Below are 15,270 nucleotides of genomic sequence, written 5' to 3'. Positions count from 1 at the left end.
ACACAGCAGATACGGTTCTGACCCAAAGAATGAGGTCGTGGATGCAAGCGGCTGAAATGAGTTTCCTTTGGCGGCTCCTAAATAAAGATCCTATTTCTTTCGGGTGATTAGAGGATATGAGACTTCAGACAAACTCAAAGACAACTTCACTTGAATAAATGCTTCTGATCACATGTATGTTTAATAACTGAAACGCTGCCATCATCATTAGTGCTGTTGCTCAGACTCACGGGGGGCGCGCTTGTTTCCTGCCGTTTCCATAGCGATAGCGGCGCGCCAAAGAAATCTCTTATTTTCAGCGTGAGAACTACAATGTGTGGCGGGAGTGCGTGACAAAAGACCGAAAAGCGTGACCTAACCCACGCTCAAGAGAGCCTTTGACTGCTTACTGTGGTTTGTTTGGAAAATATCTTGAACATTTAAAAAAAATAAAATTTTAGTCTATTGAGACGGTTTTCATAAAATATTTAACATAAAAATGTAACTTCTTGTTTTTTAACTGAATAGTTTAAACTAAACTCAGAGGTTAGCTCTTTAAAAATGAGCTTTCTTTGTTTCATAAATCTCTTAAAGAAATTAATACAGCCCCTGCAACCAAACTGATCGCAATTATATCAGATTTCAATTTGCTATAAACCCCTGATCTTATATTTCAAATTTTATTTTGTCTATTTATTCATTTTTATATTAGTCATTTTCTTGTATATATACAACATTGTATGTTATTATGTTTTTCTTTCTTTCTTCTATTCATATACATATTTAATGTATATATATATATATTATCTATCTTGTATATTACCTATTTCTCATACTGTTTTATATGTCAACTAAATGTAAATGTAAATGTACTTTATTTATACAGCCCTTTACAACAATCCATTTCGGATTCATCCACCAAAGTGCTTCACAGCAGATAATGAATAAAGAAAAGAATAAGTAAAAACAATAAAATACAACAAAATCGAACAAGATAAGATAAAAGTGTCATCATACTACTGGGTATTAAAAGCCATCTGAAATAAGTAGGTTTTTAGCCGAGATTTAAATAATTATGTTGAGTCAGGGAGGAATTATTATCTGTTAAAAAAATTCCAAATGTGAAATGGTCGTTTTCTTTGTCTTGTTTTTTTTTTTTTTTTGTAATGTTTATGTCGATTGTTCAATAAGAATGAAAATAAATAAATAAATAAATAAATAAATAAAAAAGCTCTTTCCGTTCATCTTCTTCCCACTTCCGGTAGTTTTTTCTTTCGTCACCTCCCTCTTCCGTTTTACGACATTGGTTGCGACCTGACGGCAGCTGGTTACCATAGCACCCACCAACATGGCAGCCGCGGCGCAGGATTCCGGTGTTGAAGCAGGTTTAACGGAGAACCGGGAGAGTTCTACGGCGGGAGGAGACGGCGGGACGCCGGCGGCTGCTGCAGCGGACCGGGACAAACCCGTGTGTCTGGTCGTGCTCGGAATGGCGGGCTCCGGGAAAACCACGTTCGTCCAGGTGAGCTCAGGTCCGTTAGCGCGTGCAGCTAACGGCTGCTTACTGCGTGAGTTTGCTTCTCAGGAAGTGCGTGTTTTTATCCTGTGTCGCGGGCTATACTCTGAAATGATGTTATATTACAGCAGTTTGCTGTGGCGCCGTCTATTTCCTGCCCTTTACAGCAGGCTCTTCATGGACGGAACATTTTGACGCATTTATTCGACGATTTAGTATCTTGGAGATCATCGATGCGTAAAATTCATCTGAGTTCTTCAACCATTTGTGGTTAATGATGTGATATAAGTTCAGCTTTAGGTGTCTCATTTCCTTTCCTTGCCTCCTTTACTCGTGCCTTAGTCCCTCCTGCTGGCACGGAGGTTACACCTGTAAGAAAGAGCAAAAGCAGCATCCAGCCTGCTGTCAGCAGCCAGTCCCTGCAGCCAGGCTCTGTGATGGTATGGGGTTGGATCAGGGGGCAAAGCTCATTTCCACTTCTGTGACGGCAGCATTAATGCAGAAAAGTTCACTGAGATTTTACAGCAACATATGCTGCCTTCAAGGCCACATCTTTTCCTGGGACGTCCCAGCATTGTTCAAGCAGACCATGGAAAACCACATTCTGCCACAGTCCAAAGGCCTGGCTGAGGAAGAAGAGGTACGGGTGCTGGACTGGCTGCCTGCAGTCCTGACCTGTCCCCAGCAGGGAAACAACCACCCCCCCGCACTGCTGCACACCTTAAGACCTGTTTAAGGAGGAATGGGACAAAATAACAGCTGGAACTCTGCATCACCTGGTTTCCTCAGAGTCAGAACGGCTTTAAGTGTTGGCAGAAGGAATCAAAGTGTTTGGTCATTATTTGGTATAATTTGGTCATTATTTGGTATAATTTGGTCATTATTTGGTATATTTGGTCATTATTTGGTATATTTTGATCATTATTTGGTATAATTTGGTCATTATTTGGTATATTTTGGTCATTATTTGGTATATTTTGATCATTATTTGGTATAATTTGGTCATTATTTGGTGTAATTTGGTCATTATTTGGTGTAATTTGGACATTATTTGGTGTAATTTGGTCATTATTGGTATTCAGACCTGTTTAAGGAGGAATGGGACAAAATAACAGCTGGAACTCTGCATCACCTGGTTTCCTCAGAGTCAGAACGGCTTTAAGTGTTGGCAGAAGGAAACAAAGTGGGAAAAGGTTCACTGACTTTATGGGATGCTGCAGGTCTGAGGTGTAGAAATGATGTTTGTTCACAGATTAAATGAAGCTGAGACTCAACAGGAAGTAAAAGTCAGATAATTTGGGAACTGGACTTTGTTTTGTATGTTTTTTAATGTGCAAACTAAAAAACTGTGAAGAAGTCTCATCATCGGCTGCTTGAAGTTGATTCCTGCTTCCTCCTTCTGTGACAGTTTGATATGAAACGTGAGCTTGTTTTCTGACCTCCGTGTTTGTCCTGCAGAGGCTGACGGCTCATCTTCACACTCTGAAAGCTCCGCCATATGTCATCAACCTGGATCCTGCCGTCCATGAGGTTCCCTTTCCTGCCAACATCGGTGAGGATCGGACTATTTCCTGGACATGTTCTCTTTGGTCCTGTTACTGTTGTTGAATTTTAGTATTTTTAAGAGAATTTTCCACTGAAGTTTCTTCATGTTTCCCGTGTTTGAGCTTAACTTGGACTCATAAGAGTAAAGAAGTGTTTTCTGCCATCACTGTTTTGTCCCTGCGGCTCTCCGTAGCCTTCAGTCTGTTGTCTCGCCCGCAGACATCAGGGATACGGTGAACTACAAGGAGGTGATGAAGCAGTACGGCCTCGGACCCAACGGCGGCATCGTGACATCCCTCAACCTGTTTGCTACACGCTTTGATCAGGTGACCCTCTGATAATTTAACTCTGTTCGAATCCTCCAACCTGGAAAGTTTTCCTCTTTGTGGAAAACTTATCGGGATAAAATGTGACGTGTTGATGTGAATCTGAGCTGTTTGAGAGAGATTAATCTGGAAAATAACATCCTGATGTTCTGATCCTGATGTTCTTTAAAGTTCTGATGCTGGTCCATAAAGCTCTGAATGGTCCAAAATACATCAGTGACCTCCTGACCCACTATGAACCTCCCAGACCCCTCAGGTCATCTGGATCCGGTTCTTTATCAGTTCCCAGAGTCAGAACCAGACCTGGAGAAGCTGCATTCAGCTTCTATGCTCCACATGTCTGGAACAAACTCCCAGAAAGCCTCAGATCAGCTGAAACACTCAGGATTTAAGTCCAGGTTGAAGAAACATCTATTTTCAGCTGCATTTGAATAAGCTTGAGTTTCAAAACGGAATCATATTTTAACTCCTGATTTTTTCTATTGTTCTTATTTCTTTCTTTTGTTTAAATTTTAAATCCTGCTTTTATTCCTTCTGTTTTAATGTCTCTGTGAAGCTCTTTGAATCACCTTGTTGTTGAATTGTTCTATAAAATAAACTTGCCTTGATGGTGCTTTCCGCCGTATCTTCCTGCCCTGATCGTCTGTTTGTTTTCTTCAGGTGATGCAGTTCATTGAGAAGAAGCGCCGGAATCACCGGTCAGTGCTTCTTTATTCAGTCCAGTGTCGTGGATTCTGTCTTTTCTGTGGCTGTAAATTACAGAAACATGTTTTCACTCCATTATTTCTTATTGTAACTGTTTTTAAACCACCTTTTTGCTTTAAACATGTCGGCCAATCACATCCCGGCGTTAACGGGACACCTGTGTGTCACTGCAGGTACGTCCTGATCGACACCCCGGGTCAGATCGAAGTCTTCACCTGGTCGGCGTCTGGGACCATCATCACCGAGGCTCTGGTGGGTCGGCGCGCCGGTCGGTAACCGTGGTGATGAAGCGGGTGTGTTTATGGGCTGTGTGTTTGTGTCTCAGGCGTCGTCCTTCCCCTGCGTGGTGATCTACGTGATGGACACGTCCCGCAGCGTCAGCCCCGTCACCTTCATGTCCAACATGCTGTACGCCTGCAGGTACCCCTCATATGTCTGTTTCTGTATCTCTGAGGAGCCTCAGCTGGTCCCTGAGTGTTATGTTCAACCAGCAGGGGGCGCTAACAGAGCCGATAACACTGCACATGTTCACACTTTCTACAGTTGCTGCTCTAAAAAAGTAAAGTGGAAATTTATCTGTCCAGCAGCTTCTGGGATCAATATCACAAAGAGCTGAAACAAAAAGCTGGAACATAAAAAGCAAAGTTAACAAAGCAGAGTCCACATGACCTCTGGCCCTGATCACATGACCTCAGGCTCTGATCACACGACCTCAAGACCTGATCACATGACCTCAGGCTCTGATCACATGACCTCTGGCCCTGATCACATGACCTCAGGCCTGATCACATGACCTCTGGCCCTGATCTCATGACCTCAGGCCTGATCACATGACCTCAGGCCCTGATCACATGACCTCTGGCCCTGATCACATGACCTCAGGCTCTGATCACAGCCTGATCACATGACCTCTGGCCCTGATCACATGACCTCAGGCCTGATCACATGACCTCTGGCCCTGATCTCATGACCTCAGGCCTGATCACATGACCTCTGGCCCTGATCACATGACCTCAGGCCCTGATCACATGACCTCAGGCCCTGATCACATGACCTCAGGAACCTGATCACATGACCTCAGGCCCTGATCACATGACCTCAGGCCCTGATCACATGACCTCAGGCCCTGATCACATGACCTCAGGCTCTGATCACATGACCTCAGGCCCTGATCACATGACCTCAGGCCCTGATCACATGACCTCAGGCCCTGATCACATGACCTCAGGCCCTGATCACATGACCTCAGGCCCTGATCGCATGACCTCAGGCCCTGATCACATGACCTCAGGCCCTGATCACATGACCTCTGGCTCTGATCGCATGACCTCAGGCCCTGATCACATGACCTCTGGCTCTGATCGCATGACCTCAGGCCCTGATCACATGACCTCAGATCCTGATCACACGACCTCAAGATCTGATCACATGACCTCAGGCCCTGATCACACGACCTCAGGATCTGATCACATGACCTCAGGCTCTGATCACATGACCTCTGGCCCTGATCCCATGACCTCAGGGTCTCTGATGTGTCCCTGCTGAGCTCCAAAGGTCCAAACCAGGACCTTAAGGTGGACCCTGAGGTTGATGGTGGGACATGTGAGGACTCAGAGGACTCAGTTAGAATCCAGATAAACTGTTGAAATGTCCTTCCTGACACTGAAGTCCCTGAGTTTCCTCAGCAGAACGGGCCTCGTTGTGCCTTTCTGTGCAGTTGGATCTTCTCTTCCTCCCACAGCACAGCTCCTTACTCTTTCCCCTCTCCGGTCTATGAGCTTTTCTGTAGCATCCCCAGAGGGTCTTCATGCACCTGATGTCATAATTCAGAAGTGAGAGGTCCATCCATCTAAAACACAGCTCTGGGGGGTTAAAACTGACTGAAATAATGTTTTTGAGGTCTGCTGACCTGTGCGGAGTCCATCCCCCGTTTAGTTGCTGAGCTTCAAACAATCAGCTGTTTGTGAACTGAGGGAAAGTTCTGCTTCAGATCTGCAGGACTCCCCTGATCAGGTGGACCTTCCTGTTCTTGTGTTTAGCTCCATTTCACCTGAAAGTACCGGCCCGTTTAGCCCCAGGGCTTTTTTCTTCCCTCCGTTGTCTTGGTTTCCGCTGCCGTGGAAACGCAGCGACGAGCCTGGTTCTGGTGTTAAAAAGCTCCGATGCTTCTTCTTTGTGCTTCTGCAGCATGTTGAGGGTCAGGCTGAGTTGTTGGAAACCTGCTTGGTTCTGCTGGACTCACCTGATGTTTCTGTCTTTCAGTATCCTCTATAAGACCAAGCTGCCCTTCATCGTGGTCATGAACAAGGTGATGTCCCCGTCCTGTTGTGGCCTCTGTGTCGCTCGCTCGTTCTTTGGTGTGCCGACTGTTCTTTCATGTTGCAGACGGACATCATCGACCACAGCTTCGCCGTGGAGTGGATGCAGGACTTTGAGGTGTTCCAGGACGCTCTGAACCAGGAGACCTCCTATGTGAGCAACCTGACTCGGTCCATGAGCCTGGTTCTGGACGAGTTCTACACAAACCTGAGGGTAGGTTTCCTCATGTGTGATTCTATAAATCTGTCCCTGAAATATTCAGACCCGTTAAACAAATTCTTTATGGAACTTCATCGGTTTAAATCCGTCTTCTTCTTCTGTGGCAGAACAACGCATCCAAAGCAAAAGCAGCTTTTTATTTGAGTGTTCGGTGAGTTCTGGCCACAGGAACTCTGAACTACAACCAGCTGCTTCCACAGAAATGTGTTAAAGTCTCTTTAAACGCACAGAACGGTCAGAAGAATCATAGCTTAAGGAAGGAAAGACCAAATTAACTTCAGAAAACTCAGAAATAACTCGGAACGACTGTTGCAGATCAGGTTCTAACATCTAACAGTGTGTTCCACCAATCAGAGCCCAGCATTTAACTTCCTGTCATCAACTATTTAATGGAGAACATTTCCTTCTACACACAGAAAGAAGCTGATTCAAACCCTTTAAAGGTGGAGATTTGTTGTATATTCATGAATGTGAATGTATGGAAACCTGAAAGGAACTAAATTCTGCTCATGCTCAGATGGTTTGATTCCTGCAGATTCTATAAGAAGTTTGACATTAGTTTGTCCACCGTGTGGCAGTATTGTTCTGCTGTAGATTACAGAGACGAATATCTCAGAAAGCTCCGTTTCTGCTCAACTCGGGATATTCTGCTCACAATAACCAACATGGGACACAGTTTTATGTTGAAAGAGACACAACTTCTGGAGTTTGACTTTATAAGGTATATTAGGGTAGTTTATTAAGTATATTAGGGTAGTTTATTAGGTATATTATTAGTAGTTTATTCTGTATATTAGGGTAGTTTATTCGGTATATTATTAGTAGATTATTTGGTATATTAGGGTACTTTATTAGGTATATTAAGGTAGTTTATTAGGTATATTAGGGTAGTTTATTCGGTATATTAGGGTAGTTTATTAGGTATATTAGGGTAGTTTATTCGGTATATTATTAGTAGTTTATTCTGTATATTAGGGTAGTTTATTAGGTATATTAGGGTAGTTTATTAGGTATATTAGGGTAGTTTGTTAGGTATATTAGGGTAGTTTATTAGGTATATTAGGGTAGTTTATTAGGTATATTATTAGTAGTTTATTAGGTATATTAGGGTAGTTTATTCGGTATATTATTAGTAGATTATTCGGTATATTATTAGTAGATTATTCGGTATATTATTAGTAGATTATTCGGTATATTAGGGTACTTTATTAGGTATATTAAGGTAGTTTATTAGGTATATTAGGGTAGTTTATTCGGTATATTAGGGTAGTTTATTAGGTATATTATTAGTAGTTTATTCTGTATATTAGGGTAGTTTATTCGGTATATTAGGGTAGTTTATTAGGTATATTATTAGTAGTTTATTAGGTATATTAGGGTAGTTTGTTAGGTATATTAGGGTAGTTTATTAGGTATATTAGGGTAGTTTATTAGGTATATTAGGGTAGTTTATTAGGTATATTATTAGTAGTTTATTAGGTATATTAGGGTAGTTTATTCGGTATATTATTAGTAGATTATTCGGTATATTAGGGTACTTTATTAGGTATATTAAGGTAGTTTATTAGGTATATTAGGGTAGTTTATTAGGTATATTAGAGCATTTTCATTATTTTATTATGTGCATTTTTACTTTGCTTTTATCAGATCTGACAAAAAAAATGTTTTTTAAATACCGTAAATTCCGGACTATCAAGCGCACCTGAAGCCGCACCCTCTAATTTTAAAAAGAAAATCCATTTCGTATTTACAGGCCGCAGCGGATCATAAACCTGGGAAAAAAGTAGCGGCTGATAGAATTTACGGTGTTATTTTTCACAACATGAATGAGTTTTCTATTATCTGTTGATTTATTCGAGCTTTAACTGCTCAAAGACAGTTTCTGCTCCCGTTCATTTTACCTGAATAAGTCGCCCTGCTGTAGGGAAGCAGGTTGTGTCACACTAAAAAGGATCCCTGTGAAACGTGAGCTCTAACTTTAATCAAACGTGGCTTCGAGTCAGGAAATTCCTCGGTTTGATTATCGTGTCTCGTTGGTGTTTCCGAGCGGTCAGAACAGGTCGATAAACGTCTGGAACGCATCGTGTCTGTTGGCAGGTGGTGGGCGTGTCCGCAGTGACAGGAAGTGGACTGGACGAGCTGTTTGTTCAGGTGGAGGACGCCGCCAAAGAGTACGAGAGGTGAGTCAGAGTCACGTCTTTCTTTGGGTGCCGTTTGAACTTCTTCATGACTCCAGCTTCCTCTTCCTCAGGGACTATCGGCCCGAATACGAGAGACTCCGCAAACAGCTGGTGAGTGTGTCAGCCCCTCTGGGTCCGATCTCTGCTGCAGGGTCCGTCTTTAAAAAGCATCCCCAGAAACAAGTGTTTAGAGAAACTTCCTAACATCTTACCTCCTGCTGCAAACACAGAAACCTGAGTTTAGATCAGCTGCCGGTCCGATCTGAGCTTTGTCCGCTCTGTCGGGTCAGCTTAAGCCCGGTTCTGGTTCGGATCGGGTTGGGCTGTGGTTTGAAACGTGCTGACTCGTGTGTTTGAAACGACTTCCTGTCGGCAGGCGGAGGCGCAGAGCAGGAAGCAGCAGGAGCAGCTGGAGCGGCTCAGACAGGACCTCGGCGCCGTGAACATGACCGGCGCTGCTCCAGGTGCCGTCCTCTGAAGCTCCTCCTGCATTTAAGGTCATTACGCTGCGTTTTACTGTTTAACCGGCTGGCTGACCTCCTGTCCACAGAGGCGGCCGACATCGCCGGACCCAGTGACTTCATCATGACCCGAGGAAACCCTGAAGAGGACGAAGAGGACGAGCTGGACAGCGACACGGATGACATCGACCACAGCGGTGAGAAAAGGGGAAAAACGTCCTTATTAACCAGCAACAGCGACCGTGTCGTCGCCGTCATACGACAGACGGGATTAAACGGATTCTGTTGGTGTTAACTCGGTCAGAAAGGAGTGAAAACTGCATTAAAACGGGTTCCTGCGCTGTTTCTTTAGCTTTTAGGAAAAACATTTGTTTCCAGAATGTTTTCCTTGTTTTCTAAAAGATAAAAATCTTTGCCATGGTGTTTCTGCCATTTAGCGCTGATCTGATTTTATTAAAACTGGCTGGTTTTCTGGTGAAATTTCCTCCTGGAAACGTGGAAACTCTGATTTCTGAGTTCAGTAGAAAGCAGCAGATGATGGATTTTCACCATAAATCCACAGTTTTCCTCAGCTGTCGTAACAGCCTGAAATTGTGTTGTTTTGATGTAAAATATGAAGCGAATATCTGCTGAAGCAGCAGAAAACCTGACGCTTCGGGTGCATAAAACGAGTTTTATTGATTTTTCAGAAACTGAATCACGCACAGAAATAATTTTTAGATCAGTTTAAACAGTTTTTTATGTGTAAATCACATGTTTATGCGGCGGGTTTTGAGATTTTCTACGCTAATAATTGGTCCACAAAGGCAGCACGCGCCGCCTTCTCTGACATTTATATGACATTAAAGAACAGGAACGAGTGGAATAATGTTGGAATAACTTACATTAAATGTCCTTTTTAAAATTTTTATTAACAATTTGATGCAGCAGCGAGAGTGAGGAGAGGACCGGTGTTGTGTTGGAAACACACCTTAAACACAGCTGCAGGTTGTCTGAGTTACAGAACGGAACCGTTCAGCTAGAAAGCTTCAGCTAACAAAGTAATGTGGGAACAATAATGTTCATCTTTCAGAAAGGAACAGCAGGAACTCCTTAGAAGTTGGTGTACGTCATCTTCATTAGCTAAGCTGTTAGCGTTAGCTTCAGCTAACAAAGTAATGTGGGAACAATAATGTTCATCTTTCAGAAAGGAGCAGCAGGAACTCCTTAGAAGTTGGTGTACGTCATCTTCATTAGCTAAGCTGTTAGCGTTAGCTTCAGCTAACAAAGTAATGTGGGAACAATAATGTTCATCTTTCAGAAAGGAACAGCTGTTAGCGTTAGCTTCAGCTAACAAAGTAATGTGGGAACAATAATGTTCATCTTTCAGAAAGGAGCAGCAGGAACTCCTTAGAAGTTGGTGTACGTCATCTTCATTAGCTAAGCTGTTAGCGTTAGCTGCTGCTAAAGGAAGAAATAAATCAGTAAATAAACCATGAGGAGTTATTTCATTAGCTAAGCTGTTAGCGTTAGCTGCTGCTAAAGGAAGAAATAAATCAGTAAATAAACCATGAGGAGTTATTTCATTAGCTAAGCTGTTAGCGTTAGCTGCTGCTAAAGGAAGAAATAAATCAGTAAATAAACCATGAGGAGTTATTTCATTAGCTAAGCTGTTAGCGTTAGCTGCTGCTAAAGGAAGAAATAAATCAGTAAATAAACCATGAGGAGTTATTTCATTAGCTAAGCTGTTAGCGTTAGCTGCTGCTAAAGGAGGAAATAAATCAGTAAATAAACCATGAGGAGTTATTTCATTAGCTAAGCTGTTAGCGTTAGCTGCTGCTAAAGGAAGAAATAAATCAGTAAATAAACCATGAGGAGTTATTTCATTAGCTAAGCTGTTAGCGTTAGCTGCTGCTAAAGGAAGAAATAAATCAGTAAATAAACCATGAGGAGTTATTTCATTAGCTAAGCTGTTAGCGTTAGCTGCTGCTAAAGGAAGAAATAAATCAGTAAATAAACCACGAGGAGTTATTTCTCAGATGCTTCCATTTCCCTGCTCTGAAGTTCAGGCTCTGAGAGTTGGAACTGATCCTCTTTGTGGCTCAGTTCCTTCAGTCCAGCGTTGAACTGGACCAAGTTGTTAAAACAGTGGGATGAAAAGTGTCTGCTGCACATTCACAGTCTTTAGCTAACTCTGCTGGAACATTAGCCTCAGATATAGTTTATCCACTGGGCTCTTATATCCTCTGAGGCTGCTGCTGGATGGAAGATGCATGCTCCTCAGTGCAGCTGACAGCAGAACATTTCCACCAGAAGCTGGCTTCATCCGTCCAGCAGGGTGGATGCGAGTGGGCGGGGCTTAGCAGAGGAGGCGGAGCCAACTTAAGGAGTGACGTATTTTAGAAATGAAAATCAGAACGACTCGTTAAATGAGGAACTTTAACACAAAGGGAACTAAATAAAATTGGCAGATTTTATCCAGGAGCTTAAAAAAGTTTCCTCGTAACATCAGTTTTAAACATCTTTGGCCCTAAAAAGTTAACATGTTAAAATAAAGAAGTTATGTGTTTAGTTTTATTTTCTCCTGTAAAAAGCTTGAATAAGAGAAACTGGACTTCTTCTTGGTTCCTGAAGACGTTTCGCCTCTTCAGAACTGAAGAATTCTCCAAAGAACAAGTCGTTGTTGCCCTCATTGAAGCTCACCTGACGGGGACTAAAACGCCGACAGGTCGGGGGCGTGTTCAGAGCGGGCCGAACGCCACGTGAACGCTGGTCACGGTTACACCGAGTGAAACCGGTCCACACATGTTGTCTCTTTGCTGAATGAAATCTTCTTGTTTCGTCTTGATTTGCAGCGACGGAGGAGAGCAAAGAGCGAGACGCCTTTGGGAACTTCCTGAAGGAGCGAAAGGAAGTGGTTCGGGTGAGAAACAGGAAGTGTGTGATGCCCGATGTGCCCTGACCTCTGACCCCGGACTCGGGCACTGTCGGGAGGAAACGGACTATAGATGGGAGCAGACTATCACCTGGAGCCGGTCCGGTCTATGCACAGCAGACCTGGCCTGTCTGATCAGGTGACCTCTGACCCTCAGTCATTCAGAGCAGCCGATTGGCTGCTTCTTCCCTCGAAATAAAATGTTTATTTTTCTAATAGAAACGTCCTGTTTCTTTACTGTTGACTTTTGTTTGTGGAAGCACTGAAACTATGAGCAAAATGAGACTTTTCAGATGGGACACAGTTTCTCGGGCTTCAGCCTGTCGGGACCCTGCAGACGTTCGTTTAAGACGCCGTGGTCTGATCCCGGCGCTGTGAAAAAGCCACTCCTGATCCAGATGTCCGATCCAGCCCAAAGTATCCGCCTCAAACCCTTTGAACAGTTCTGGCTCTGGTCAGGGTCAGAGACTGATCCCCTTCATCCTCTTTATCGCCTCAGCTGCAGTTTCCTTCTGTTGCTGCTGACACTGTGTGTGAAACTGTGCCTGGAGCCCTGACTCCGCCCCTCTCTCACCATCCGGTGCGTGGATCTCTGAGGATCCTGATCCTGACTCTTTAAAAAAAAAAAACATTTAAAGGGGGCGTATTATTTAAAATCACTCTTTTCTGGTCCTGGGGGCATATATTTGGGTGTCTGAAGTCACCAAAATTTCAGAATTTTTAAATAAAAGAAGAAACTGCATTAGTTGAGACTCGTTTTTTCTTTTTTTCGCACCGTTTATACATAATGAGGCGAAGCTGAAGGGTTAGTAGTAGTTAGTAGGTTAGTTAAGGAAGAAATGACCTCCAACAGAAGCAGACTTTAGGTTTAAACTGCTGCTTTTTCCTCAACAAGTCGTGGAGATTAAAACAAAGTGTAAAGAATCTTAAATTCTATTCTGAATCTAACAGGGAGCCACTGAAGAGAAGCTAAAGCTGGAGAAACATGATCTCTGCTGTTAGATCTCAGCAGAACTCTGGCTGCAGGGTTCTGGATCAGCTGGAGGCTTTTCAGAGAATCTGTGGGACAGAACAATAATAAGGAATTACAGTAGTTCAGTCCTGAAGGAACAGATGCATGGAGCAGTTTCTCTGCTCTGAGACAGGATGGTCCTGATTTTAATGATATTACGAAGGTGAAAGAAGGCAGAAACCTGTTTTATATGGAGTCGGAGGACAGATCCTGGTCAGAAATAACTCCAAGGTTCCTCCCTGTAGGACCAGAAGCCAAAGAAATACCATCCAGAGTAACTATATGCTCAGATGTTGTGTTTTGAGGTGTTTAGATCAGAAATAATAAATCTACTTTTATGTATTTAGCTGACAAGGAAAAAGAAGAATTAACAATCGAACAATTTACAGTAAACGGTTCAAACACCAGGAGGCAGCTGATGTTACCCCAAACCTGTGTTTGGGTCAGTTAAGTAAAGTTAAAGAAACATTTGGTCTGACTTTCAGAGCAGAAAACCAGAACTTCTCCAGGCTTCATGTCTTCAAGCTTTCAGTCGAACCAAAGGTTTGTTCAGCCTGGATCTGAAGTGCTGCTGAAGGTTTAAACTCTGGTTTCACTTTGTTCAGAGGCTGAGAAAGAAAAGATTTCAGGTTTTATGGATCAACAGGTCTGATTATTCTGCTGTGACAAACTCTCTGAATATTCCTTCCTGAAGGGATGTTCTGTGGAAATGGAAAGGACGGGAGGTTGGATGGATGATGGAGCATCAAACAGCAGAATGAACAAGCTGAAGAGAAACAAAAGAAAGTCCCACACACTTCAGAGCCTCTGCAGCTTCAGTCTGAAGACGATTCTCTCCTCAAACAGAGGCTCCGCTCGCTCCATTCATGTCTGAGCTCTGAATGGATTCAGCCCACGACCATCTGCCATCACGCCGCCGCCCACACGCTCGCTGAAATCCGTGGTTGCACTGAAGAGACGTTGAGTCACTTCTTTCAACAGCACAAAGCCTGAATCTGAGAGCTGCAGAACAGAAACACCGACATCCTCGAGCTGGATGCCTGGAGGCCCGTTTACAGACGAGAGAATAAAAGAGTTTGGTGTGAAACCGGCCAGTTTGTGGAGTTCTACCTGCAGAGTGAGGAAGTATTCAGGATCTGCTGTGGCACTGAAAGCAAACCCCACAAGTATAAATACAGCCAGAAAAGTGTTGTAGCACAGCCATTTAAAAAAATTAAATGCTTCAGGCGTGTAATACTTTCAGGAAAGTGAAAAACTCTAAATAATTTGAGGACTTTTCCAGAGCTGCTTTCCATTTATCGGATCAGATCCTCCTCAGCCTGTTTCAGGCTCTTCTTCTGGTTCAAAGCTGAAGGAAAGCAGAACATGAGGCAGTATTTACTGAACCGTCTGAAGCTGTTAAGTCTTCAGAAGACGTCTGGAGGCCATCCTCCAGACATGCTGAGTTATGAGTCAGTGTTTTTAGAGCCGAGCTGTGAAGCTGGACATCTTCAGGCCTCACAGCTTTCTGTTTCCCTTCCTTTGGAGCAATGTTCAGATGCAACTCTGCAGAGGTTCCACCAAAGCAGCTTTGTTCACCTGTTAGAAACACGTCTGAACAAAGAGGTTCTGTTAGGATAATTATGTTTCTGTTTCTGTATTTATCAGACGCTTTTATCCAAAGCGACTTACAAATGAAGATATAACAGCTTTATAAAAAGCTAACAATAAGCTACATAGAAGGAACCCAGGAGTCCGACTCTGTCAGAGGGGACAGAGTAGAGATAGGGTGCAGGCATAGAAGGAAGTGCAGAAAGATAAAGTGCAGAGATAGAGGGGGTAGGGAAGTACAAGGTAAGTGCTGGGATAGGAGATGCTCTCTAAGAGCTGGGTTTTCAGGAGCTTCTTGAAGATAGACAGGGACGCCCCTGTTCTGGTAGCGCTCGGTAGGTCATTCCACCATCGTGGGACGACACATGAACAGAGTTTGGATTGTCTTAGGCGTGGTGTAGGAGCTGCTAGACGACAATCCTGGGACCAACGGAGGGACCCAGTTGGGACAGAAGCCTTTGCAAGAGCCTTCAAGTAGATGGAGCCGTTCCATTAAGCTCTTTG

At 43.4% G+C, this 15,270-nt stretch overlaps 1 protein-coding gene across 1 annotated transcript; it reads left to right on the top strand.

Annotated features, from left to right (window-relative positions):
- Nucleotides 1-1,288: 1,288 nt before the first annotated feature.
- On the top strand, nt 1,289-12,827 carry gpn1 (GPN-loop GTPase 1). The gene is made up of 13 exons (XM_072379846.1): nt 1,289-1,501; nt 2,954-3,047; nt 3,260-3,366; nt 4,027-4,064; nt 4,245-4,323; nt 4,397-4,491; nt 6,334-6,379; nt 6,457-6,603; nt 8,707-8,789; nt 8,861-8,900; nt 9,166-9,253; nt 9,340-9,447; nt 12,085-12,827. Exons 1-13 carry the CDS (start codon nt 1,328-1,330, stop codon nt 12,189-12,191), a joined length of 1,206 nt encoding a protein of 401 aa, XP_072235947.1. The 5' UTR covers nt 1,289-1,327; the 3' UTR covers nt 12,192-12,827.
- The last annotated feature ends 2,443 nt before the right edge of the window (nt 12,828-15,270 follow it).

This window comes from Leuresthes tenuis, unplaced genomic scaffold (assembly GCF_036924035.1).
Source record: "Leuresthes tenuis unplaced genomic scaffold, fLeuTen1.0.hap1 SCAF_2, whole genome shotgun sequence".
Classification (NCBI taxonomy): Eukaryota; Metazoa; Chordata; class Actinopteri; order Atheriniformes; family Atherinopsidae; genus Leuresthes; species Leuresthes tenuis.
Note: the sequence above shows the minus strand (reverse complement) of the source record. Positions and strands in the feature narration are given on the sequence as shown.